This window comes from Amphiprion ocellaris, chromosome 6 (genome assembly GCF_022539595.1).
Source record: "Amphiprion ocellaris isolate individual 3 ecotype Okinawa chromosome 6, ASM2253959v1, whole genome shotgun sequence".
Classification (NCBI taxonomy): domain Eukaryota; kingdom Metazoa; phylum Chordata; class Actinopteri; family Pomacentridae; genus Amphiprion; species Amphiprion ocellaris.
In genome coordinates this window covers 6,131,535-6,159,103 of record NC_072771.1, presented here as the reverse complement: position 1 = coordinate 6,159,103, position 27,569 = coordinate 6,131,535, and the positions used below count along the sequence as shown (strand labels likewise).

Below are 27,569 nucleotides of genomic sequence, written 5' to 3'. Positions count from 1 at the left end.
CCTCCTCTTCCCCCTCTTCCTCCCTTCTCCTCTTCCTCCTCTTCTTCCTTCCTCCTCTTCCTCCCTCCTCCTCTTCCTCCCTCCTCCTCTTCCTCCCCTCTTCCTCCTCTTCCTCCCCTCCTCCTCTTCCTCTCTTCCTCCCCTCCTCCTCTTCCCCCTCTTCCTCCCTTCTCCTCTTCCTCCTCTTCCTCCCTCCTCCTCTTCCTCCCTCGCTGCCGGCTGAACTGACGCGGCTGCTGCGGCCAATGGGAGCGCAGCGGGGCGGGGAGCAGCTCCAGCCCGTACTCCGGTGGAGTACCGCTGCCAGCAGCAGACTGTCCTCAGCCTGTCCTCCTCAGCATCTTCTGGTTCATGGATTATACAGTTTCCCTCCAAGTGCAACATCAGCTGGCGGTGTTCCCGACGCACTTCTACCAGGGCTACAGCGTGGAGTTACAGGTAAGCGCTTCACCGTCCGCCTCTTCTTCTCTACTGTCCGTGGTGAGAGGTGCGTGCAGAGGAATGACAGAGTGACTTTCTGGAGATGCTTTACTGCAGGGGAAGCATGATTGTCGTGATGCATGCTGATTTCTCCCTCCGCCTGGGGACGGAGCGGAGCGGAGCGGCGGAGGCTGCGGGGAGCTGCGGTGCACCGGGGGGTTAAAGTACCGGAGCAGCCCGGCCGGTGGAGGCTGTCCTCCCGGCTCTGTACCGGTCCAGCAGGCTGGAGAGGTGTGGGGACATCCCGGGGATCCTACAGGGAGTCCCTCTACTAGAAATAAGTGGTTTAGTGGCTGTTCCAATCAGAGGCTTAACTTGGAATAATCAGAACACAGTCCTTTACTGTTGACACACACACGCACACACACACACGCACGCACAGGAGAAGGCTTGTCGATCCCTCAAGGTGACATTTAAGGTGGATTAGAAGGCAGCGGATGAACGGTTTCCATCGTGAATTCTCCTCAGATCTACTGGATGGGTCACAGTGAAGTCTGACAACTTTTCCTTAACATGTTGCTGATGATGGTTTTCTGTAACAACACTTGTGTTGAGTTTCTGCTGTAGCACCGGAGGAGTCCTGACTGAAGCCATTACTCTGAAAAAACACTGGAACACTGGAAACGCTGCATGCATTATTGAATTTCCCATAAAATGTTGGGAAATAAAAAATAGCCTTTTCTCTGGAGCGCCAAGCTGACTCCTTGATGATGAAGACAGTAAAGTAGGGAAACGTTCCATTTAAGACCCCGACATGAACAGACTGATGGTGTTAAACTGAAATAATCAAATGAAAAACTAACCACAGATCCATCAATCAGCTGATTGGTTCAGCCTTTAGACATATCACCAGGTAGAAAAAAAACAAAACACCTTTCTATTCCTCTGTCAGTTTCTCTTTCAGATTTCTTTCTAGTGATATGTTCCATTTGGGACTTCAGGGATCGTTTATCGAACTAACGAGAACATGTGGAACATGGTAGTCCAGCCAGGCTCTGATGTCTCTCAGGTGGATTTCCTGTCAGATGCAGCAGTAAGATTCTTGTTGCTTTGTCTGTGTTGTTCGCACACAACTCACATGAGTTTGAGTTTCTGTGAGAGGTGGATTATTTTCACTATCTAATCATTCGTTCTATGCATGAAAACAGAAGGTGCTAAAGAACTCTAAAGACTTTCTGTTTCAGCATTGGTCTAAAATCCACAGAGAATCAGAGCAAACCCAGAAATACTCACATCTGATGTGTTTGTCAGTTCTGCTTAAAAAATGACAATGAGAGGATTCTCAGGATTGTTGTAATACTGAGTTGTTTCCTGAGGATGCCTGAAGGATTCTACATTTGTCTGAAACAGTAATAGATTATCTGTGACCTCTACCATAATGTTTAATGATCTCTTAGGGAAACTATTTACTGACAGCCGTCTGTGTCTCTGCTTGTTTTGGTCGATACCATAGCTGATAGTTCTGTGTTTGTTGTGACTGATAACTAATAATTGTCTCTTTGTTATGGCTATGAAAATAATTCATAATTATCTATTATGATCACTAATATTTCCGTCTGCTGTGGCCAACACCAGTACAATAAACTATATTATTATTTAGCGATGAAACTAACACACATTTTCAGAGGTGATTATTCTGTTTATTGTTTTCTAAATAAATGTGTGAAATGATCAAAATTCGCAGAGCAATACATCTTTAAATGTTCTGTTCTGCGTAACCTAAAGTTTAAATACTCTGAAATGTCTCTATTTCACTATAATATATATCTGGAGGAAGTAGGAAAAGATCTCATTTGCAAGGTTAGAATTTGATAGTTTTATTTTTGCTTTCAAATGTCTTCAGATTGAAAAATGAGGTTATCAGAAATGTTGCTGATTAGTTGTTGGCAGTGACTTTAGTTTAATTAATATTCTGACATGGACTTATCAGGACTTATCCATCAGAAATGATCCAAGGAACAACTGATTAAAATGTGGGGGCGTTTCTGAGTCCCATCAATTCCCGCCGCCTGCTACATATTTAGGTCATGTGATTCGGTATCTGTACATAACGTACACATGCATAACACACACCTGTGCTCAGTGCAAGGTCATTATGTTTGTGGGTACATCTATATTTAATGGACATATTCTATGTTGCTGTGATTTCTGATCATCATTAACTAATAATAAATTTTTAAAAAATGCTGCATTTCTGACAATGCCATATGGGGGAATGAGCAGCCTTGGAGGAGTACTGGACTCTCTGAGTGCTTTTCTAGTCCCTCTTTTTTTTAACAAGCATATATTATCTATAAGCTAAAACCAAGATATTACATCCTCCTGGACAAGGTAATGATTATCAAAACCTGTTGAGCGCCACAGTTTAGAAAGGATGCAGGTATTTCACATTAAACTAACAGCTCTGTGACAGCGTCATTCTCTACATCAGTTATCAAAACAATGGCGCTACATTTCCTCACGTATCTGTCAGTGATGTATCGCTCCACAATATACTGTGCATCCCTATGTTAAACAAATTCCAAAACATAAGGAGACACAGGCAGATTAATTGAAACGTTTAGAAGCCTGTTTGTTTTCAGTCGACAGCTTGTTTTATGAGTGCGTTTCGTGTCTGAAGCTGTCCTTGTCCTCCTGCAGCACCACTTCAACACATACTTAAGATGCCAGCCATGGATGATGTGTTTTATTCTGCAGCCTCCAGCATGATGAAAAAAGAATAATGCAGCATTTTACCAAGTAGGCGCCTCAAGCGCCATCTGCCTCAGTGAAAGTTGCATGATATCACTGCTTTCCTCTTATGTACGCTGAAATGTGACTCCATCTTGGTAAAATTGAAGCTTTTTGAAAAACATTAGTGTCAGTGGTGGTACTCAGTCGTGAGCTATTCAAACTTGACCTGAATATTTCCTTTTATTCCTCTTTATACCTCCGTTATTGTACTTTCGATTCCACTACAGTAATCTGACAGGTTTAGCTACTTGTAAGCTGATCTACACAGTGTATAAAATAACAGCTAAAAGGCAGTTAGAGATGTCTTACAGAAAGCAGCGTGTAGTCGAGCTCATGTATTGAATGTCTATGAGGTGTTAACAGCTTCGCCAGATGGGGATTTTTTTCCTCTAAACTTCTCCTAGTGTGATTTCAGTTGATGCTCAAATGATCCAACATCTCAGCAAAAATCAAAGATTAGAGGAAAAGTCCAAAAACTGAGAACAGATTAGTGGATCTTAATGTTGTTTTCTTCTTTCTTCTACCGTTAATCATGTTATGAGCTCTCAGACTTATCTTCTATCTTTGTAAATAAAGTTGTTTCTGAAGTGGTTCAACCCTGCAACAGCTCCAACAGGAACCTGCTGCTGAGACACTCATGCTTCACTATTAATAATCCAATGATGTCATCTATAACTTGAAAAGCACTCAGAGAGCGCAGTCCTCCTCCAAGGCTGCTCAGTCGGATCAATTCTGATGGCTGAAATCTTGAAAAAAATTGTGGCAGAAATCACAGCAACATAGAATGTGTCCATTTAATATAGCTGTACCCACAAACACAATAACCTTGCGCTGAGCACAGGCATGTGTTATGCATGTGTACGTTATGTACTGATACCGAATCATGTCACCTAAATATGTAGCAGGTGGCAGGAATTGATGGGACTCAGAAACACCCCCACAATTTAATCAATTGTCCCTTATATCATTTCTGATGGATAAGTCCTGATAAGTCCTCAGTGGTGGATTTGTAGTAGGATCACAATCATGTGATCGTCCGCAGGCAGCTGATGTAGTGTTCACTTGTTGTCATGGTTACAGTGATGCCGTGCTGCTGTCCGGCAATGACACAGAAATCTTTAACAAATCTGTGGATCCAGACTATAAGCTGCATCACTGCCAGAATCTAATCACTTGGTCCTTGTGTCATTTCTGACCTTCCCTGAAAATTTCATCCAAATCCGCTAGTCTGTTTTTGAGTAACAGACAGACAGACAGACAGACAGACAAACAGACAGACAAACAGATGCCGATCATCGCATAACTCCGGTGTTCCTTGGCGGAGTAATGATATATCGGAGGGCTTAAACCACAACTTTTACCTTTAGTACTTCCACTATATTTTGCTCCTATAATTTTTTACTTATAATTGAGTATTTTTTCCTCCAATAAAGGATCTAAAGTAAAGTAAATCTAAAGTAAAGGATTGCAGTACTTCTTCCTCCGCTGATTGCTGTGACACAAAGTTGTCGTTATTATTTCTGCTCTGTTTTTAGACTCAGCCAGAAAGTTGTGCACTAAACAGCAACACATTCTGAACAGCCTGAGATGTTAAAGCTCCTTCATCGACCGTTTCTTTAATATTCTGCTGATTTTCCAAAGTCCTCCAGTCTTCCTTTCTATTTCTGAAAACCTTTAATTTAGGAAAAACACTTCCATTCCCCGTCTCCGTTTGTGATGTCTATAAATAGGAGACTTTGAAGCTCTGTGGCACCATGTCATCAATAATTGTTTGCTTTTGTACAGTTCAGATTGCCCTCCTTTGGTTCTTTTCAGTGCCGTCTTGATGCCGTCGTTTCCAGTGTTTCTTTCACCGAGGGTCAACTGATGGATTCTTATAAATAGCAAACTAACAGTGTTCCGATAATCTGAGCTGAGCACATTTACTTTTTAGAGGTTGTTTTGAAGTAAACAGCTAAGCAAAGTGAGGCTCATTGCAGAGGAAAATATATGCTTCATCAAAGGGCTGGATCTGGTCTTCAGTTTGGATAATTAAACTTTAAAGGATCCTCACTGGCCTCCAATCTGCACAGTTTTAAAAACTGCTTTTACTGTGAACAAAGCATCGTGCCTCCCACTCTTACCAAGGGACAGAAATAAAAGAAGTCATGGCACTTTTTCAAGGACTCCAGTGAAGTGCCTGCATGGTAACTAACCGAGCTGTCTACAGTTTTACTACACTATGGGTCATTTGTAAAGCCGTGTTGTAGCTGTGTGTGTTTGTCATTGAGCAACAGAAATGAATGTAACTATGGATGCCTTTGTGACCTTGTATTCCCTGATTGGCTGATGTTGCACCAGGAGACTCTTTCAGATGTTAGATCATGGATCACTTCCCCTCACTGCGAGCTGGTTGTAGTGTTTCAGCTGCTGAAGCTACAGAGTCCTGCAACAGGTCTGTCTGTACTATTCTGGGCTGTGTGCTTTCTTTGACAGCAGATTATGTGAGTTTGATGTTGTGCCCGCACTGGGAAGAATTAATCTCATTAGTCCGGCCAGTGTCACAGTTTTATTGTGGCGCCGACTCAACGTTTGCCCTAAATGTGTGCTCTGGCTGCACACCAGGCTGATTCTATTACTGGATGCAGGCAGGCTGCCCAGTGTGCGTGCTAATGTTTTCACTCAGCAGATCTGTGGACGCCGCTTAGGTCACGCTGCATGGGAATAGGCCACTTAGCAGCAAACACAAAGTAACTGCTCATTGTTGTGACCCGGAGGCATGGCATTACATTTTGGCTTGCCTGTACCTCCCCAAAGCCAAAGTGGCGGAATGATAGAGACAGAACGGGAGGCAGATCAGTGCATGGCGCTCTGGGATAGGAAGTACAGTGTCTGTGCTGCCTCACTCATCCAGTCGGGCTAATTTGCCCCCCTGGGAGCAATGTTGGAGACTCGACTGGCCCCGCAGCACCAGCTGGACAAAATGCTGCTGATCATAGAGGTGGCAGCTTCAGACCACCTTCCAGACCAGACAGACGCTCTCATCTTTATATCTGCAGCTTTTCCTCCCTGACCAACCAGCAGGTAGCCTCATTTATCTTCAGCAGTACAGGATGAGCTTTTTCTCAGCTGGATTAACTCAAACACATTCTAATACCAAGATCTAAAGTGACATTATGTGACATTTAGCAAACTAAAAGTCAGCTGGAACTAAAAGCCGACCATCCTTCAGCTCCTCCAGGCAGACTGTAACTGACCCAAACAGTTCAGTCACATGTTCACTGGAGATGAAACATGAAGGAGAAAACAACATGTGACATATGAAGGCTGCTAATAACACTGTTTGGATGCTGATGGGGATGCAGGTGTGTGATTGTTTGCAATCATAGTGTAACTACGTTAGAGAACAGGTTATCTACCATCAGTGGTCATTGTTTTTAGGACTGACACATGTAGATGTTTCCTCTTTGATGCTCGTCAGCATCACGTTGTCATCATGGTCTTTCTGGATCTCCCGCCTCTACATTTAGAGTTTTGTGAAGTAGAGGCTATTAGAACTGTTTGGTTAAAGTCAGGGAAAGCTCATGCTGATGCTTTAAATGGATACAGAACAAAAGACTAATGGTAGCAAATAGTGGTTTTCCCTGCTAGTCACGTGCTTTGTTGACGGTAGGGTTTGATACTGATACTATATTAGTAATCTGAGACCACTGAGAACTACTATGTTGAACTGCTGGCAGAGCTATAGTAGCACATTTTGAACAAGAAGAGCCTCAGAAAGAGCAGTCCTCCACCAAAACTGCTCAGTCCTCCTCCAAGGCTGCTCAGTGCTCCTCCAAGGCTGCTCAGTCATATGATTTCCAACGGATGAAATTTTGAAAAAAATTGTGGCAGAAATCACGGCACGATAGAATGTGTCAATTTAATATAGATGTACCCACAAACACAATGACCTTGCGCTGAGCACAGGCGTGTGTTCTGCATGTGTACGTTATGTACAGATACCAAATCACGTGACCTAAATATGTAGTGGGTGGGTGGGAATTGATGGGACTCAGAAAGACCCCCACAATTTAATCAGTTGTTTCTTGTATCATTTCTGATGGATAAGTCCTGATAAGTCCTCAGCGGTGGATTTGTAGTAGGATCACAATCATGTACTATAGATGTACTATACCCCTGTACTATACTATACATGTACTATACCCCTGTACTCTACTATGTATGCACAATGCTGTAACATGCATGCTTAGTGTGGAATCTGATTACTGGATTAATCATCAGAATAATCGATAGAATACTGGATTACTGAAATAACTGATAGCTGCAGCCCTAATAGTCGATGCTCCGTATTTCATGTTTCAAGTTTGCTGTTACATCAGAATATGAATTTTCCTTGCAGATGTTGGAACACTGATATAACATGTGGCGTTCTTTTCTTTGTGCCAGCCAGATACAACCCTACCATCTCTGGTTCAAACCAAGCTCGCCTGCTGATTCCTCATCAGGAGTTTGGGGCTGTAGTGGTAGAGGAGGATCTGAGGAATGCTGTCTTCAGAAAAATGAAGCGCTGCTTTGTTTCATTTTCACCAAAAGGCCGAGTGAGAGCGAGCATAACCCACTTCCAGACCAGACACCGGCAGAACCTCTCCCTCAGAACCGTCCCCATGCTGTGGTGTTACGACTGATCGTTCTCCATCTCTGTCACACTCTAACCCCAATCCAGGCTGCCTCCTGCTGCTTCATGGAATATCTGATGATGTAAAACAGAAATTCAAAATTAAAAATTGGGGAGCATACTTGTAAATCACACTAGTGCTCCCAGTTGTAACATTTAATAGCACTGTTTCAAAGGAAAGCTAAATAAATGTGACCAAATGCTCTCAGTTTGGATTCCTGCCTGAAACCAAAAACCGTGAGGTTCAAATTAACAGTTTTAACTGAAATATTCAGAAACCGTTAGACGGACTGCAATAACATTTAACAGTCACATCCTCCTTTAACTGTTCTCTGACATTATATCAAGATTCATCAATAAAATTACACTTCTTCATCAATAATCCAATCAAAGCTGTTAAACTCTTCTATCATTAGAGTTCACTAAGAATGAATGATGGTACCATGGTCTTTATATAGTTTATTTTTATGCACATCTTGAAGCATCACATCAGACAAACTTAACAGAAATGATAATTTTCCCAACATTTCTCCAGTTTTGCTTTAAGATGTTTTTAACTTTTTGAGAAAGAGAAAATGTGTTTCATTGGAGATGGAAATCCTTTTATTGCGATAGAGTGAATATTTATCTTCTGTTTCCACTGCTTTCATTGAAGCATGTCTGATAATACTCTCCTGATTACCAACAGCTCCTGAAGACCTTTCTCCGTTTCTTCACTTGTAAACAGATGAGGTGGGTTTGATCTGAGGTGGATGGCAAACAGCTGGTTTTCTTCTTCTTCATGACACCTTCTCATGACACTGTGCTGCCTACTTTATTCACTCCAGAGCAGTTAAAGGAAACAAGCCTAACTCAGTTAAAAATGTTTGCTTCCGATTTGCTTGACAGTTAAGGCCTGGGACGTTTTTCTAGTCACATTGCTATGCTCGCAGTTAAATGAGCTAACCTGCTGCTGTCCAAGCCTTTAGGATTTTTAGCCACAGTGGCCTCTCTGACCTCTGCTTCCATTACTGATGACACAGATACACCATCTGATAGAATTTATTTGAAATTATGATTCATCCATTCCAGTAACGTTACAGTTAACAACGTGGCAGATATATGTTTTTAATATGTACCTATCTCAGGGCACCGTTGCCTTGCAGCTAGAAGATCCCCGGTTCGCATCCCGGCCTTGGACAGCACTTATTGGTGGATATATGAACCCAGTTCCTCTATGGTCATCTGTATCTACTGCTTTCTCCTTCATGTATCTGACAGTACCTGACGTTTGCTCTGTATTGAGGCAGCATCGGATGCTGTTTAGCACACTTTGCTGAGGCTAGTCCATGAGCTAGGTCGCTATCAGGTGGAGTCCGTTTCATTTTAAAGACCAGAGTTTGTATTCCTCAGTCATTTTAGCAGACATATCAGCTGTCGTTGTATTGTGTCTCACCGCCCTGGTACTGCACCAGCTAACAAGATTTTCAATTAGGCTGAACATGGACCTCTATGGAGACTGAGAATGAGGTCTGTTGCAATCAAGTAGCAGAGTAATCAACATTCAGACAGCGACTGGAGCAGTGATTAGCAGCGACACCCTGCTGTGGAGGATACAGGAGAACCACAGTGATGTTGATAAAGAGGATGATGGCGTCGGGAGCTACAATAGATTACAGTTTTAAAAGATTTTAATTAGAAATACCTTCAGTTGAGAATGACTTCGATGCTGAGCAATGGCATGTGGTTGGTTCTGTTTTAGTATCAGTGTGGTGTATTTCATACCATGGCTCAGCTGTTTGCATTTAGAGTTCCATTTCTGCGTGACGCCTAATTTCCTGAGTCGCTACGATGAAAACAAAATTTAATTAGAGATCCATAGAACCACAAAAGTGACATAAATGGGAAATACAACAGGTTATAATAAAGCCTCCTTTAAGAGAAATTAGTTTTTCTTTCTGTAGTTCAGGCCATCGATTATTTTTATTAATATGATGATAATGCAGAGTTAGAAAGTAGGTGCTGAGAATAAAGTAATGGTTGAAGGTAAAACATCCATGTTGGTAATTCGAGCCTCGTTCACAGCTCAGACGTTACTTTTAACTCTGTTCTGGTCGAGGTAACGGATGCTGAGCCAACAACAATCTGAAACTAAATGGTCATTAAAGTGTCCTTCATGAAAACAAACTATTACAGATGGTCCTAATGGAACGCAGGACTCGGTCTATAGACTGTGATCAGCTGATCAGATACACTTACACTTACAGGTCCTTTGTCTATATTACTGATTAATATGTTTTAATCAGTTTAATAATTAACACTCATTTAGTGACAGATCTTGAGCATCCTGCTGATAACTTTATCTTTTTTTACGTATGCAAAGACTAGCCGATTAATTACCTGACAGGAAATTCACCATTTTGACAGTCAAATAAGAATTTTAGTCAATTTTTAAAGCAGCGATATTTCTGGCTTCTCAGAAATAAGGATGTGATAAAGATAAAGATAAATGATGCTTTTCTTTATCAATGACAGTAAACAGAATATTTTGGGGTCTAGAATGTTGCTCAGACAAAACAAGACCTTGGAAGATGTCACTTGTCCTTTATTTTATGAACTTAAGAACAAACATTAATTGAGAAAACATTTGCCACCTTCAGACTAGTTTTAGTGTCATGTCAGACATTTCTTATGAGCTGAAAGAAGGAAGTTTAACTTTTGGCTTCTGTATTTCTCCTAAATCTGCCATAAGCTGATTATTTGTTGTTTATTTACCTGTCCTGGCTGATATGTAGGACTCTGATGAGAATCCCCTACTAGATCTGTTGAACTGCTTTACTATCAACCAGTTTACTGCAGCGTTACTGAATCAGTCCTACAGCGGTGCCCACACTAGTTCTGTTATACTATGTTGGGTTTTTTTGTCAACAAAGTTTCATTGCAGAAATGCAATGACAATAGATATCCTTGAATTGAATCCTTGAATAAAGGATCAGTGCTCAGGTGTGTTTCAGAGGTGATGGTGACACATTCTATAGTAAGTCCCATTAATCAGACTCTGATTACATTTATTCGCATCCACTGACTGTGAGTAATGAAACTGAGTGTGGATGTGATTAATGATTGAGGAGATTTACTGCCACGCGCTTCTCTAATGTTTAGCTTTCTTCAGTTGTGGCTTCGCTCCAGAAGTTCTCCCACCGAGCAGAGAGGAGGGTTTATCTCTGTGGGACTTTTAGATGGCGTCTTTTTAAGCTGGGAGATTCTCGCCTACGTTAAATTTTACGCTAATGTCTCACCCCAGAGAGCTGCATTGGAGCTCACTTTATTTCTTATCATCGTCAGCAACAGGTCAGCTCAGATAGCTACGGCTCCATTCATTTATAAAGCACAGTTCTGGCCATTGTTCCATATCAGTGATTGATTCTTTCTGCTGTGCTGGGTCTTTAAAACTCATCTGTGTCGCTTGCAAAGTCAGACAGAATGAGGAGAAATGTCTGCGCTGTGGACAGGACTTGTGAATGGTATGAATAAATAGAGGACTGTGAGGACCTTCTTGTCTGAGAACTTCATCATCACTACTGGATTCAGAAGCAGAAGTCTGAGTGTAGGTTTTGCTTGAGCTAAGTTCCTTCTTTTGGCTCCAGGTTTTGGAAGATTAGTAAAGCTGGAAAACCAACGTTCAGACCATCATGGAAATCTGAAGTGAAACCCAGAGTGAATACTTAAGCAGCGTTAGCAGCTCGTCAGGCTGATTTACAGACTGAGTAAATGGAGCTGTGGTTAGAGAACATTTACTGTATGACCGACCTCCTCATGATGACCCGTGATGAGCTGTAGCACTGCCTGCTGCTGGCTGGGACAGAAATACAGTCAAACATGATCATCTCCTGAAGTTAGCTTTACTGATGACGTGTCCGGAGGCTGTTGATGGGAGTTTAATGGTCTGTTGTTAATCAGTCTGTGAGCACAGTGGCTCAAACCAGATTTTGGTCCAGGGTGAGACTCTGGATACTGACAGCTACTGGTTCCATTACACCATGAGGTGCTACCAGATGCAAAGTCAGAATTGTTGGTTGTATTTTTGGTAAATGCTTGACTGTTGGAGGTCAGATTTAAAATGTTTCCTGCAGGTACAGATAAGACTCACTGCTCTTCCACAGACCTGTATCAGCTGATTGCATGGATAGATTTATTTCCGCTGCAGCCTCCCATTAGGGCGACTGCCCACTGTGACCCATCGCTGTGGTCCTGGTGGGTAGCAGGATGACTGGGAAGACCTGGATAAAGGTGTGACTGTTGGAGATTCAACTTCTTCAACTCTGTGCAATTTAGTTTGACTCCTTCCTGCCGTTATTACTGCAGCAGCTTTAACTGTGGACGTCCACTTGGACCTTTGGGCATCACATCTGGGTAGTTGCTGATATTCCACTACTTTCTTGGAAAACACTTGGAGCACTCGGTTCTATACATTGCAGTCCATATAGTAGGTTTGCATCTACATTTTCTGTGCACCTGTTTGAAGCTGCACACACTGAGGCTGACATGGACTCACAGACCTGGACAGGTGACAGAGTTTACGCCATGCCAACCCTATAGTGGACATTCAAAGTATAAGTCTCTCCTTACTGATCTCTCCTGGGTGGTGTGTAGCTCCCCATGCATTTTAGCAAACAGCACTGATTTAGTGCCTTTTGGACTTAATGACTCACTATCTGGCTTTGAAGATGGATGTAAAGTATTTGGTCAATAGCCTGAGTAAGGGCCGATTGCAAACTCTGCTTTTGCGTTTGAAAGGAACTGATCTGGTGATGTTAAAATATCAATGCCACAGAGAAAAACAAACACAATGCTTTTAAGCTTTTAGTCTTTTTTGTAAAAGCAGAGGTCAAGTTTATTGGTAAAGTACATTTTATTCAAATGTTTAAAATCACAAATCATTTTTTCCCCCAAAGGGATTTACTCTGTACATCAGTACAGGTGGACGTCAACACCTTCTGATCTTCAACCCTGAAGTCATGAGGAGAAACTCCAAACCCAAATAAAGGGATAATCCTTCATCCATCCATCCATCTATCCATCCATCCATCCATCCATCCATCCATCCATCCTTCTATCCTAGTCTATCCCAGCTGACTGAGTGTGAAGGTAGGGGACAGCTGGACAGGCAACAGTCTATCACGGGTCCACAGATGCTATTTTTACAGAAAAGCAACACAACAGATTTACAGTATCGACAACCAAGATGACAAATTTCAAAGGTAGAATGTGAATTCTGTGAATACTTCATACAAACAGTGTGGAGCACCAAACTCCAACACAAACAACCAATACCAAAGACAACCCTAACCCTACCCTAACTAACCTTACCCCTACCCCTAACCCTTACCCTAACTACCCTGTGATTTTTTAAAAATATTGTATACCGTATTTGACTTAAAGACGTTAAAGTCAGTCCATCCTGACCTCCACCTCTGGTCATGCTGGCAGACGCTTCCCAGAATCTGTCACTGTCAGAGTGTTTCAGACGTCCAGAGAAATGTGCAGACTGTGAGGCTTTATTTTAACCAAACCTCATTATGACTTTTACTGCATCCATGCTTCAGCAGTTCTTTGTGACAGCAGCTAAAAGCTCTTCTCTCTCAGGCTGATACTCTTAATGTGTGGAGCCGCCGTGATTAATTACCAGTTTTACTATGTGTGCTGCTGCATATGGAAAGAAAGAGAACTTTACATTTATGAGTTACTGCAGTGGTCGGTGTGTAGTCATCATTCTCCATTAAACAGGGCTGCACTTTACAGGGACATCTACTGGTTCATCATTTTCTAAATGGATTATTAGTTTTCTCTAAAGCCATTTTAAAATAATTTTAATTAGCATTGGTCTCTCCAAAGAAATCCAAGCCAAACTGTTTGATTGTGTAGTAACTGATAATGCACTTAACAATTAATTAGATTTAATTCTACATTTGAGCTAAGTGTGTATTAGAGAGAGGGAGGCTTGTAGTCAGTCCATTAATATTCCATATTACACTCTAAAAATGCCAGCATATCCCAAAAGACAAGGAATACTTTTATTACACTCATGGTTATTAAAAAACAGTAAAAAAGAAATGTAGATGTTTTGATTATTTTATCAAAATATAATTTTTCTCATGAAATTAATTTGTAGATGACAAATGAATAAAATATGAATAATCAGCATTAAAAACAAATAGCAATAAACCAAACTATCAGTGATTTCTGATAAGTCTTAATCCATGGTTCATTACATTATAAGGAATTATTTTGTTGAATTAAGTTGAATGAAGCTACATTAAGCTACATCCTGACAGCATGTAGACCAGACATTCTAGCTCTCTATCGTCTGTCATTAGCAGACTACATTTACTGTCAGGCTAACTTAAATCATTTCACATAATGAGTCCAGTTTTTTTACTGACTGTTTGTATGAAGTTGCTCCCTCATTATGACTCTTTCCATGTGCTGCGTTTGGCTGAAATATATCCAGGAACATTTAGTTTACGTCAAGATGAAGCTAACAGTAGAGTCATTTTTCATGTTATTTGCTTCCCTGTCATTGAAAGCTGTGACTGGACTCATTGTGTTTTTTTTTTTTTTTATTCATCCATTTGTCCCATTACTGTGAGCAGAATATCTGTTCAACACCTGACACGACAATTTAACGTTGTTCCCTAAATCAGTCAGGTGTGACCGAAAATCATCTAGAAAAGAGATGAACTAGGCTGTTCCAGTGTCAGATTTGTGTGATTTGTTTCTGCATGTGCTCTTTTCTATGAGCAGAAAAACAGCGCATGTAGGCGTCTACCAGAGTAGATGGTGTTCATGTAATGGTGCAAAGCTAAAATCATTGTTGTGATTAATGTTCATTTCATTTTATAAGTGAATGAAGTGCTTTTTCCAGTATCTTCCTGCCCTCTGATCATCAGCTGTTCTCTCTGTCTGCCTCCTCTTCCCTCATTTTCTTTTCAAATAATCAGCTACACTTCATCTTTCAAACACACATCCACCAAACAGCTGGTTTTATGCAGCAGACAGCGACAGACTGCAGTCACCCAATTTAAAAAGTAAAACAGCAACACTAATGATCATCAGTCCCTCGCACAAATGCAACCAGATGAAAGTTCAGCACACAAACTCTGAATAAAGGTTGCAAATGTGACGTTTTTGGTCATAGTCTGTAGCCCTGCATTCCTTTAAACATGATATATTAAAACTCCTAGATGGAATGTAATTATATCTGACACAGAATGACTAAAAACTGCAGCTCCTTGATTGACCACTAGAGACCGGATCCTAAAGTGAGTTAATTATAATAGAGTTAAAATGAATGCCTTTACAGCAGAAATAGTCCTCTTTATAGTCCGGTACTAAAACAGATCTGGTCTCTACAGCTACTCCGTTGATCTCCACTAACACTCCACCTCTTCACTTATTCTGGGATTAGTCGACACTACCAAGATGGAGCTTCATAGCTACTGGAATCTATCAGTGATTTAGTGGAGGGTTCATCGTGAAGCGTTAAAATTTAGTGGTCAGAGGTCACCATGACATCGCAAACACTTGGTTGGCCATAACTCATGAATTTATGCACTAATTGTGACAAAAGTTCAGACAAATGTCTAATAGGATGAGATAATGAAGTCAGAATGTTTTTCATCCAATAGAGTCAACAGCAGGAGAGATTGTTTCACATCTGGTCAGATGTTGATTTGGTGACACTAATCATGGGTGCTGATCTGTTAAATTCCCTCAGAGTCTTCAGTCCAGACAGGTACAGGTCAGTGATTTATATGAGCCTGGTCAGACATGGATGTGAACTGCAGCTTCCCTGTTTGGTGTTCAACCACCAGGCAGTGAGTCTCAGTCACTTCAGGTGTTTGGATTAGAATTCACCAGATGGCTGAGAAATGAAATACAGAATATTCACATGGATGTTCCTCCAACACAGAAACCAGCATGTCATGTTCACCTCGAGGTTTACAGAAGTAAGTTAGCAACTGTCTGTCAGGGGGAAGTCATTGCTCAGGAGCTTCTTTAGGATTGTTCACACATAAAAGAATAGCAGGTTCCTAGATTTCACTTTAGCCTGTTCAGTCAGCTCATCTATAAGGAGCGAAAACAACAAAAAAAGTCTCTGAGAAACACATTAGAAGAAATTAATTCTTCGAGTACAGCAGTGTGATGTCTCTGAAGAGAAAGAAACCACTGAGTCCAGGCTGAACACAACTGAAGCTGATCACAGGAAAACCTTTTGAACTATGAAGAAGAACCTCTAAGCAGCACCGGTGTGGAAGTGTCACCCCACAGATGTAGATCCAAACCTATCAGCAGCAGGACAAAGCTAAGACAGGCCAGAGAGGTTCTGGAGTAGTTTTATGGACAGACAAGACCAGAATAAACGTTTGCCAAAGTGATGGAGAAATAACTGCTCATTGTTCAAACCCTTCCAGCTCAGGGAACGGTTCTTTTTTGCTGATGGAACAGATGATGCAGCAGCAGATGGATTCAGACGTGGACTCACATTCTGTCTGGCTGGACATCAACCCCACCAATCTCATCACCCACACTTTCATTCTGCAACCCAAACACACTGCCCATCAAGCAAGCCTTAATCAGTAGAACTGGAAGGTCTCAAACTGACCCATCAGTCAGCAGCTTTAAGACTACTGAAGCTACTGAAGCTTGAAAACATTCAAGACATCAACTAAAGGCAGCTGCTGTCAGGGCTGGATGAGTTTTACAGAGAAGAATCTGTAGGTTTGTTCTGTCGCTGCCTCTCAGACTGGATGCTGTTGTTACATTAAATAAAATATCAGATTTGTCACTGTTATTTCTTTCAACAGTCATCTGTTAGCTCACTTTTACATCTGACGAAGTGGACTGAATTTGGAAATGGCTGTTTGTATAAACGTCTAAATGTATGTGCATATAAATAGAATGAAAAGCTAAAGCCAGCCCCTCCGTTTGTCTCACCGTCTTCATCTCAGATTCTAACACCTGAAGTAGAAAAGCTTCCCTTTCAGAGGGCTCTTTATGTCTCAAATCAGCTCTGTCAGCCTGTCACCTGTGAATGTGGTTCATAGAAAGGCAGCTAATGATCAAATAATTAGTTGATGTGTCTCAGAAAGAATCCGTCTTTGTTTCTAGAGACATGATGGCAAATCAAGGCCAATTAGCAGAAACGTCTCAGTGTGTAATGTTTTAGGTGTGTGCATATTTCAGTGGACGTAAATGAACAGATGAGGACAGGCTGTGACAACAACACGAGTTTGTTCCAGGTAAATTCCTAAAGCTTTGTCAGTCACTAACTTTTCATCGAAATGTTGCTCAAAATTCAATCAAATTTTAAGAAAATCTGCTAAGCAAAAGCAAGCTAATGTCTGTTAGTAATATCAGGAGTTGGTGTTTTTTCTAATAAACTGCAGGAGACGGTGTTCCACCAGACATCATCATGTATTCACCATGTTTCCTCTTTTATTGAAATACCAGGTTTTCCTCTTCAGCCAAGCTAAACTCTTGTTTATGGTGTTTGACGGTTTTTAAAAATGTCCAAACCTCTACTTTTATCTGCTTTTATTTTGTTGAAATCTGATGTAATAACTGGAGAAAAACACCTAAAGTTTGTTCATGACTTTTTGTTTTTACAGTGTAGACTCTTATTTCTTCTGGTTTCCTGTCTTTGAATCACCGCCCAGAGAAAACTAATTCATCCAGTTGGCAAACAAGACTTTCTATGAAAAATGTAGATGAGGGTGAACTATTTCTCATTCCACCCTCCATCACACAGTGCATGCTGCAGTTCTACACTATACAGTCTTTATTCCATGCCATTTTTTACCAGATTATTTCAGAACATTAGGTTAAATAATGTAACCACTGGTGCATTTTATTTTTGCTTTCCTATTAATTATTATGAATCTGACAGTAGATAAACCTAATTGCTTTTTCAGAAACCCGAGGGACAGCCATTGGCTCGCAGGACTCGCAAGTCAAAGCAAAAGCTCTATCTTAGGTGATGTATAATTTATAAACTTGCTTAATACTGGTTAAATTAAATTCTCTTTATCATGAATTATACAAGGCCCTCTATCTTCTAAACTCAACAATGACCAAGTGGGCAGCAGACTGGAGATCAGGGGAGCTACCTGGATCTGAACGTGTGCTTTGTGACTGCTGGCTTTGGGTGGGATTAACAGGGATGAAATAATCACCATGATCCTCCAGAATTAAACTCAGAGCTCACAACCTTTACCCCGAGAACCTACAGGATGTGGGCATTGAGCAGGACAAAGCCTCGGGGATGTGAGAGCTAAAGGGGAGCACCGAGGGCAAAGATAGAACCACAAATTATAACCCTAACCCTCAAATCACAACGGGCAGGCATGAAGCCAATTAACATCACTCAGTGGGACATGTTCTTTGCAAATAAGCGCACATAAATTGGCTTAGAACCATGGAAAAAAGATTCGTCAAAACTTGCCTGAGAGTTTTTAATGATGCTTTTGACTGTACTTCAGTATCTGGAGGTTTTACTGTTTTCCGATACGTTGGTCTCCTGCTGTCAGGTTAGCCTTTTTGTACCACACTTTGACAGAAAAGTTAGATTTCATGCTCAGCTGAAAGAAACAAAAAGAGGAAAATGAAGACGAGCAGCTGCATGGAAATAACTTTTTAAGCACAAGGAAGTCTGTCTGGGATGCTGCTGAAAAACTAAAACTGTATGCCAAGGAACGGAGTGGAGTTATGTGACGATCAGTGTCTGTCTGTCTGTCTGTCTGTCTGTCTGTGTGAAACATTACTCAAAAAGGGACAAACAGATTTGGATGAAATTTTCAGGGAAGGTCAGAAATGACACAAGGACCAAGTGATTAGATTTTGGTGGTGATGCAGCTTATAGTCTGGATCCACGGATTTGTTAAAGATTTCTGTATCATTGCCAGATAGCGGCACGGCGTCACTGTAACCATGACAACATGTGAACACTACATCAGCTGCCTGCTGACGATCACATGATTGTGATCCTACTACAAATCCACCGCTGAGGACTTATCAGGACTTATCCATCAGAAATGGTCCAAGGAACAACTGATTAAATTATGGGGGTGTTTGAGTCCCATCAATTCCCGCCACCCGCTACATATTTTGGTCACGTGATTCGGTATCCGTACATAACGTACACGTTTATAACACACGCCTGTGCTCAGCGCAGGTCATTTTGTTTGTGGGTACATCTATATTTAATGGACTCATTCTATGGTGCTGGGATTTCTGATCATCAACAACTAATAAACTAATGCTGCATTTCTGACATCTGGGGGAATGAGCAGCCTTGGAGGAGGACTGCAGTCTCTGAAGGCTTTTCTAGTTAATGTGATCTAAGGTGAAAATAATCCACAGAAATGTTGGGGGCAGCACTGAAAAGACTCAGACTGTAAAATGTCCCATTTAGATATTGTTCTCACAGATTACAGACATACAGTAATCAAAAAAACGTACACAAATTAATATTCTTTGTCGTACCAATTAGTCCCTTGCAAAATCTAAATATCTGCTTCACCATAATGCCACATACAGCATGTGTGTTTATAAAGGTACAGACCCTTATTACAGTCCTACCAGCCCATAAACAGGTCTTATTTTAACACATTACAGGCTGGCTGCTGCTGCCTGTCTCATCAAATAAGTGGTAAAATGAGAAATAAGTTGACAGTTTAATGGACAATCAGCCTTAAAGCTGTGTTTCTGTGAATCTCTGGTCCACTCTATGTCCTCCTGTAGCCAGACCTGGTCAGAGCAACAACAGGACAGCTGGAAGCACATCTGGATAAAGTGTTCAGGGCTGGTGTCAGTTCTGGCTTTTAAGATGCCTCTTTTTTAAAGCACCGTGCTCTGTGCTCCATCTCTCCAACAGTTTAAGGTTGGGAGAACAGACTGGGGCTGTTCTGCCTCAAAGCTTCTCTCTGGAACAATCTGTGTGGGAAGATTCACCTCAGATGAATAGCTTTTCACTTTCCATGATGTTTCTTTCAGGTTTTCATGTTTGTTCCATGTAAATGAAATGTCCTCATAGAGAGCATGGGATGTCTCTCTTATATCCGTATGGAAAGCAATGGATCGTACCCTTGTCCAATAAAACACCCCTGTGCAGAATGACGTTAGGTTTACTTAGTTCAGTAGCATTCTGAGCTAAATGTTTGGTAATAATATACTTCTATGCAGAATGAGATCTAGTGGTACCAGGCAGACCAGGCAGTGTTGATCAGAGTCGTATCTTGTTGGAGATTTGTTGGATTGATTTCCATTTGATGTGCTTTAGGGGTGGAACAGTAGCTGTTTCTCTAATGAACCTACTCCTGTTATTCGCATATCAGCATTGGATGGAAACCATCACTAACTATGTTTTCCTCAAGATTTGGGTAAAATCTTTGGCAAATTTGGATGGAAACCGATCTAATGGTTTGACTATTACCTGGTGCTCAGTGCCGTCACCTCTAGAGGTGTTGGATGGATTTCCATAAACATTTCCTTCAGACATTCATGGTCCCCAGAAGATAAATCCTAAGGTCTTTGGTGATCCACTGACCACCAACACTGGATTCTTGACACTCCCAGACACTTGGTTTTCTTTTTCCTCTTGAATATCCATTGATTGAATGACAGTAATGCCCTGACTTTATATCTAGTGTTGCTGGTCTGATCCCTTTTGGTTGAGAGGATGTCAGGATTCATCCCAAACATGAAGAACCAGTCCTGTCAGGATGGGCTCTCTGTATCGTTACTGTTTTTCCAGTTCTAATGTGTGGCTGAATCACTCCAACAGATGAATTTTTAAGGGTTAAATCAATGGCTGGATGGGACTTTAACTACAGATTTACTACCCATACTATTACAGAGTATCAGCTGTTCTTCCCCGTGACTTTTCATCTATCTGAAAGAGTGACCTCACTAGTATGCTAACAACAGCACATAATTAAAAGCACCGTTGAGCCTTAGGAACACCTCACACAGTCACTGTTGTGGCTTTAGGGACTTTAATCATCCACAGAAGCATTTGTTAATCCTCACACAGTCTGGTGAAGATACACACTTGGCCCAGACCATGACTGTGCTTTTGGTCTTTGAAATGTAAGAACCGACCTTTCCTTTCATTCACTCACAGTCAGGATGTCCCTACATCCCTTATATCCTGCCAAGGCTCGACATGCACCATGGGTCGTTACTGGAGCCTCAGTGTGTTCATTAGGACTTTATTCAAACTGTGGTCACTGTGTGTTGGTTGGATTGGCAGTGAGGAGGAAACAGAATTTAAAATATGTCTTGTTTTAAACTTGGCACCGATTCACAGCCAGAATTGGTGTGTTGTGACAGAAGCCGTGACCTGCAGCGCTGGTGATCAGAATTTATTATCTGGGCTGTCCACAGCCAAAGGGACACCTCCCGGAAAGGCCAGTGTGAGTCCAGCTCGTCTGCATGGGCGTCCGTCCAGCTTCCCAGCTTAACGCTCTCCCTAACGAATTACAGCTGACCTTTTATAGCTGCAGCATCTGCTGGCCTCTTCCTGCTGTGACCTCCCTCTCATCTCTCTCTTCCCTGCCACTGTTTCATCACTTTTTCTGTTTCCTCCCTCCAGCTTCAGGCTTCCAGCTCTGCACAGCTTGTCTCTCCTGACTTGCTAAAGGCTTGTCCTGGTCAGAGACAGTCGGTAAACAGGGTTGGTGTGAGGAGCACCCTGGCTTCTTGCTAATGCGATTGTGTGTGAGGTGTGTTGTTCCCTCTATGACTCTTCTGTCCCTGTTTCTCCTTCACTAAAGTACCGTTATGACTTCTGTAATGGGCTCCCGGTGCTGAGACATCCCAGCTGTGTGATGCTGACAGCAGCTGCTCTGATCGGATATTGATGATTGAATTGTGTAGAGAACCCCCTGTTGGTCTACGACTGTGATACCTCCCCTTATCCAATTACACCGGGTGAAAATTAATATTTTTCTCATTTAGAAGAGAGTCAACCTCTTGCAATTATAGCAGTGTGTCTGACAGTAAAATCCATTAGCTAAATGAATTGATCGCCAAGGAGAGACACATTAATTCAGCAGGCGGCTGCTCTTTGAAGAGCTGCTCTTCATACCCAGCAGGACGTTTCTGGATTCATTCTCCTGCTGAGAGACAGAACAGAGCTGCTGTCAAGGAAAGGGTTAAACATAATCCACTTGTTTTTCTTTTTACTACTTTACTACCTACAAGGTACATAACGACAGCTAAATCCCAAATGTGAGGCTTTAAAACAGTCCAGACAAAGCTGTTTGCTGCCTTACAGTAACATCAGCTGGGTTTTTGATACTAATGGACAGAATAATCTACAGTGTAGTTTAAGTTGACTGGTTGTCTGTAGGAATTATATTTCAGTTCTAATTTACATGAAAGTGTTTTTTTTGAAGAAGTTTTGTTTGGCACAAAAGATAGATTGTATGTATAAAATTCTGTGGGCTTCTGGTTTTGTAAACAGGTGGTCTGTGTTTATAGCCCTGAATTAAAGTAGAACATACGCAAGCAAACAAGGTCATCATGTAGTCATATGAAACCTACGTACTCTGTGTGTACTCTTACAGTAGGAAGCTAGAAAAGTCCTCAGGGAGCACAGTCCTCCTCCAAGGCTGCTCATTCCACCAAATGGCATTGTCAGAAATGCAGCATTTTTTTTATTAGTTGTTGATGATCAGAAGTCACGGCACCATTTCATATAGATGTACCCACAAACACAATAACCTTGCGCTGAGCACAGGTGTTAACTATGTATATATTATGCACGGATACTGAATCACGTGACCTAAATATGTAGCAGGCGACGGGAATTGATGGGACTCAGAAGCACCCCCACAATTTAATCAGTTGTTCCTTGGATCATTTCTGATGGATAAGTCCTGATAAATCCTCAGAGGTGGATTTGTAGTAGGATCACAATCATGTGATCATCAGCAGGCAGCTGATGTAGTGTTCACTTGTTGTCATGGTTACAGTGACACTGTGCCGCTATCTGGCAATGATACAGAAATCTTTAACAAATCCGCGGATACAGACTATAAGCCTCATCACTGCCAAAATCTAATCACTTGGTCCTTGTGTCATTTCTGACCTTCCCTGAAAGTTTCATCCAAATCTGTTAATCCGTTTTTGAGTAATGTTGATAACAGACAGACAGACAGACTAACAGACACACAGACAGACCAATGCTGATCATCATATAACTCCACCGCATTCCTTGGTGGAGTAATCGTGAGAGTTGAGGTTTTCTCTGGAGTAGATATTGGAGTTTAAAGGCCTACTGGTGTCTATATGTCAGCATGAAACGCTTTAAACTCTACACTCGGTACAGTTACGAGATAGACTGTTAACTTGTAAGGTCATTGTCACAACTGATGGTCACAACCATGAAAGTAAGTTTAAAACCAAGCAATTCTTTAATAAGAAAATGTATTTCATAGTCCTTCTTCTCTATTATTCATAAGAGTTCTGGACTTCCTGCTAACAGTAAAATAAACTGCAGTTATTATGGACTTCACATGCAAACTAACAGTAGGCTCAGAGATCACATGCTAACAGTAGATACAACTAAATACTGTCTAGTCTCTGGCATGATGATGCATTATTCAGACATACAAGGGAAATAAACAGCCATTCTTTTATTTTCTTTATCTGCAGGGTCATGACAGTCCACTCTAAACGGAGATGAAAATACAAACTCAAAAGTGTCAGAAGTTCCTCTTGCTGTGGAAAACAGTCTTAGATAAGAGTTGTTTTTGTCCCAGGCTGCCGTTGATGCTTCTTAACAGAATTTAGGGTGATTAATCATTTATTTCCAGCATCTGTGCACCGCTGCTAAAACAGGCAGTCGGTCCAACAAGCTGACGGAGCTCTCAGAGGCGCTCATTTATGTTGTTTGTCCTGCAGAACTGGAACAGGAAACAACGGCGCTCTCGCCTGATTACAGGACTGAGGAGGAGAGTGGCATCGCTGATTTATTTATATTTCTCTCCTTCCCTTGCTGTTTGTCTGTGGACACCTCTGCCCCTGACATGTTTTATTCCCGTCCCGACAGTAAGGCTGCCGGATACCACAGAGCTCAGAGGCACGCTGCCTCCTGCTATAAGTCACTGCCTGGAAAGGTGATGCTAAATGCTAAAGATGAAAGAAAGTCTGCAGCCTGAAGGTCATCCTGCTGTGATGGATGGTATAGAGAGATCCACCTCAGTGAATCAGAATATATGGATATGTATCATTTACTGTGAAGCTTGACTGGTCTGAACTGGTCCTGGTCTGTCAGTATGAGTTTACCAATAAAGACAGGATGGACAGACATGACGGTAGCATGTAGCAGCATTCTGTTCCCATCTTTGGTCACGAGATTAAAGAAAGCAGAATTTAAAGTCAAGAACTCAACCGTGTTCCCTGGCTGCTGGCTTCCTCTGCTGTTTGCTGAGTACGGGGGGTTTGTAGAGGACAGGTGGAGTACGGGGGTTTGTAGAGGACAGGTGGAGTACGGGGGGTTTGTAGAGGACAGGTGGAGTACGGGGGGTTTGTCGAGGACAGGTGGAGTACGGGGGTTTGTAGAGGACAGGTGGAGTACGGGGGGTTTGTAGAGGACAGGTGGAGTACGGGGGGTTTGTAGAGGACAGGTGGAGTACGGGGGGTTTGTAGAGGACAGGTGGAGTACGGGGGTTTGTAGAGGACAGGTGGAGTACGGGGGTTTGTAGAGGACAGGTGGAGTACGGGGGTTTGTAGAGGACAGGTCACGTTTCTAGAAGACAGGTCATGTTTGTAGAGGACAGGTCACTATGTAGAGGACAGCTTTTATACAGGGGTTTGTAGAGGACAGGTCGCCTTTCTAGAAGACAGGTCGTGTTTTTAGAGGACAGGTCACTATGTAGAGGACAGCTTTTATACAGGGGTTTGTAGAGGACAGGTGGAGTACGGGGGTTTGTAGAGGACAGGTGGAGTACGGGGGGTTTGTAGAGGACAGGTGGAGTACGGGGGTTTGTAGAGGACAGGTGGAGTACGGGGGGTTTGTAGAGGACAGGTGGAGTACGGGGGTTTGTAGAGGACAGGTGGAGTACGGGGGTTTGTAGAGGACAGGTCGCGTTTCTAGAAGACAGGTCGTGTTTTTAGAGGACAGGTCACTATGTAGTGGACAGCTTTTACGGGGGTTTGTAGAGTTTTAACCTTAAAGACTCTCCCTGCTGCTGGAACAGAGCTGATGAAAACAGTTGGAGCGACCCAGAAACTTTAAGCTGCACCTTGAAACCAGAACAGAGCTGAGAGCTTCACAGTCTGGATGACTTCCTGTGAAAGGAGTCCCCATCAGCGACTCATTTTCACTGTTAATCGATAAAAATGTTGATTAGTACAACTTTAATGTTGAATGTTATCGTTACATAGCCCAAACCATCACCACACAGGACTTCAGACTGAAATATAAGGACGTTTATTCCCTAGTAGGTCTACGCCCTGAAGACTTTCTATCGTACACTGAGTGTAACAGAGTAGCACCTCTCTTTAGATCAGCCTCCTGACAGAACCCTGCTGTCTGACCTGGAGGGTTCTACTCTGTCTGGTGTTTCAGGAAATCAGTGGCCAGTGGAACAAAGGAAAGACTGCAGCTGTATCCTGGTGAACTAACAATCAGTACTGAGTAAAACAAAGATAGCTGTGTCTGTTTGTGTCGTTCAAACACAGATTTGTATCTTTCGTTGATACAGAGGTAGCATAGCGTTGATAACCTCCTGACATCAGGGACATACATCCAGATGGAGATAAACAGACCTGATGTGTGGCTCTGTTCTGAGCTGCATTTTTATATTTAAATGCTATTTTTCTAATTCAAATTATAGATATCCAATAGAGGTAAAAATGGTGCAGTAATGATTCATGGTGAACATCTTAATAACTAACTCAGCTGTTTGATTCTTTAGCTAAAAAAAAGACAAACTCTCAGAAATCTGCTACACTCCTGACCTGTAATCTGAGCAAACTGTCTTCAATCAGTTAGGATCACTCCTTTATTTTAGAAATGTGAAATATTAAAAGAGTAATCAATCAATCAATCAATCAATCAATCAATCAATCAATCAAAATGTATTTGTAGAGCACTTTACAACAACATAAAAGAAGACCAAAGTGCTTTCCATCAGCACGAGAAAACAAAACAATACAATTTGTTTACTACAAAACCATAAAAACCATAAAACCATAATGTTGATGAAAATATTTCTGTCCAGCTTTTATTTCTTTTCTTACGTCCTCATTGGACCAGAAGTTTACATCTTCTCTAACTGGGGTAAAATGCTTCAGTCTTCTACAACCTTCTCAGTAAGTTCTTGGAGTTCAGGCCCATTCCTCCTGACTCAACTATCTGATTGTTCTGTGAAAACAGTTTCAGCTTTGTCTCGTCAGAAGCGACTTCTCCAACAGTCAAACCTTTGTCCCAGCGGTGTCTTCTGGCTGTTCCACGGTGGATCTTTAGCTGTGATCTTTCTGATGTATGATTGCTTTGCTGTGGATATGAAGAGTTAAATTCCTGTTTTCTTCAGCGTCATCATGAGGTCATTTGCTTTTCACAACAAGGAACGTTCATTTGTAGGAGATAGAAATGAATTTTCGTGAGTGGTGTGATGGTTTCATGGTCCAGTGGTGTTCATACTCGTCTACTGGTGGTTGTTGTCCCAGAGATCGACCACCTTCTGGATGTGTTGAAGTATCTTCACTGAGGTCTTAGCTGATTTTTCTGACTGTTCAATGGTGAGAAGTAAATTGTGTAAAGGCAGGTCTTCATAGCTACAGATACGCTTCCAACAGACTCAGAGTAGAACAATTAGTCCATCAGAAGCTTTTAAAGGCATCATGTAGTTTTCTGCTGTTTAGAGGTTCAGTCAGGTTTAGTATGGAAACTTCTGACTCACTGGAAACATGATCTAGGCAACTAAAAGTGAAATAATGTGTAAATGACTTGAGTCATGCATGGCTTAGATGTCCTAACAGACTTGGTAAAACAATAGAAATGTGTGGAGGTGTTAAAAAAGTGTTTGTAAGCTTCAGACTTTAACTGGATTGAATGTAATGCTGACAATATTTACATTTCTAATTTTAAAGAATCTTAAATCACCTCATGCTGAATGTTGTTTAATTCAGGCTGATTTATAAAACAGTCATTCTTAACTGCTTTCTGTGTCTTCGGTTTGTTTCCATGGAGAACGCATCACTTTTTCACCACAGTTAAAGTGTGTTTCATACAAACGTGGGTCTGAAAATCACTGGAAACTTACGAAGCAAATAATACATGAAATCTCGAAGCCTCGTTCTACCTGAGAGCAGCTCTCAGCATGAATATATGCCATTGAATCCTTCAATAAATAAGTGGGTATGAAATAATCATGGACGGATGTAAGATCAGGGAAAACAGATGCTGCAGAGAGGGGTTGAAACTCATCCTTTTCACTTACTTTGCCTTTACTTGGAGCCTACTCAAACTTCTACTTATTATTTACCAGACCTGTAGCTCCGGGCTATAAACCACTTACTGGCCCCAAAACACAGAAGCCATCATTTATTAAGTGACCATTAGGAGACTGCACACCTTACAGGTTAGAACATTTAATATAGTGAACTGTATTAACCCTGGTGTCGTCCTGCGGGTCAAAATTGACCC

General features: G+C 41.7%; 1 protein-coding gene across 1 annotated transcript in view; it reads left to right on the top strand.

Moving 5' to 3' along the window:
- Nucleotides 1-245: 245 nt before the first annotated feature.
- Nucleotides 246-27,569, top strand: part of zmat4a (zinc finger, matrin-type 4a) — a 141,329-nt gene continuing 114,005 nt past the window's right edge. The window contains 2 exon segments of the mRNA XM_023285018.3: nt 246-325; nt 327-438. Coding sequence (XP_023140786.1) covers nt 246-325; nt 327-438 — 192 coding nt within the window.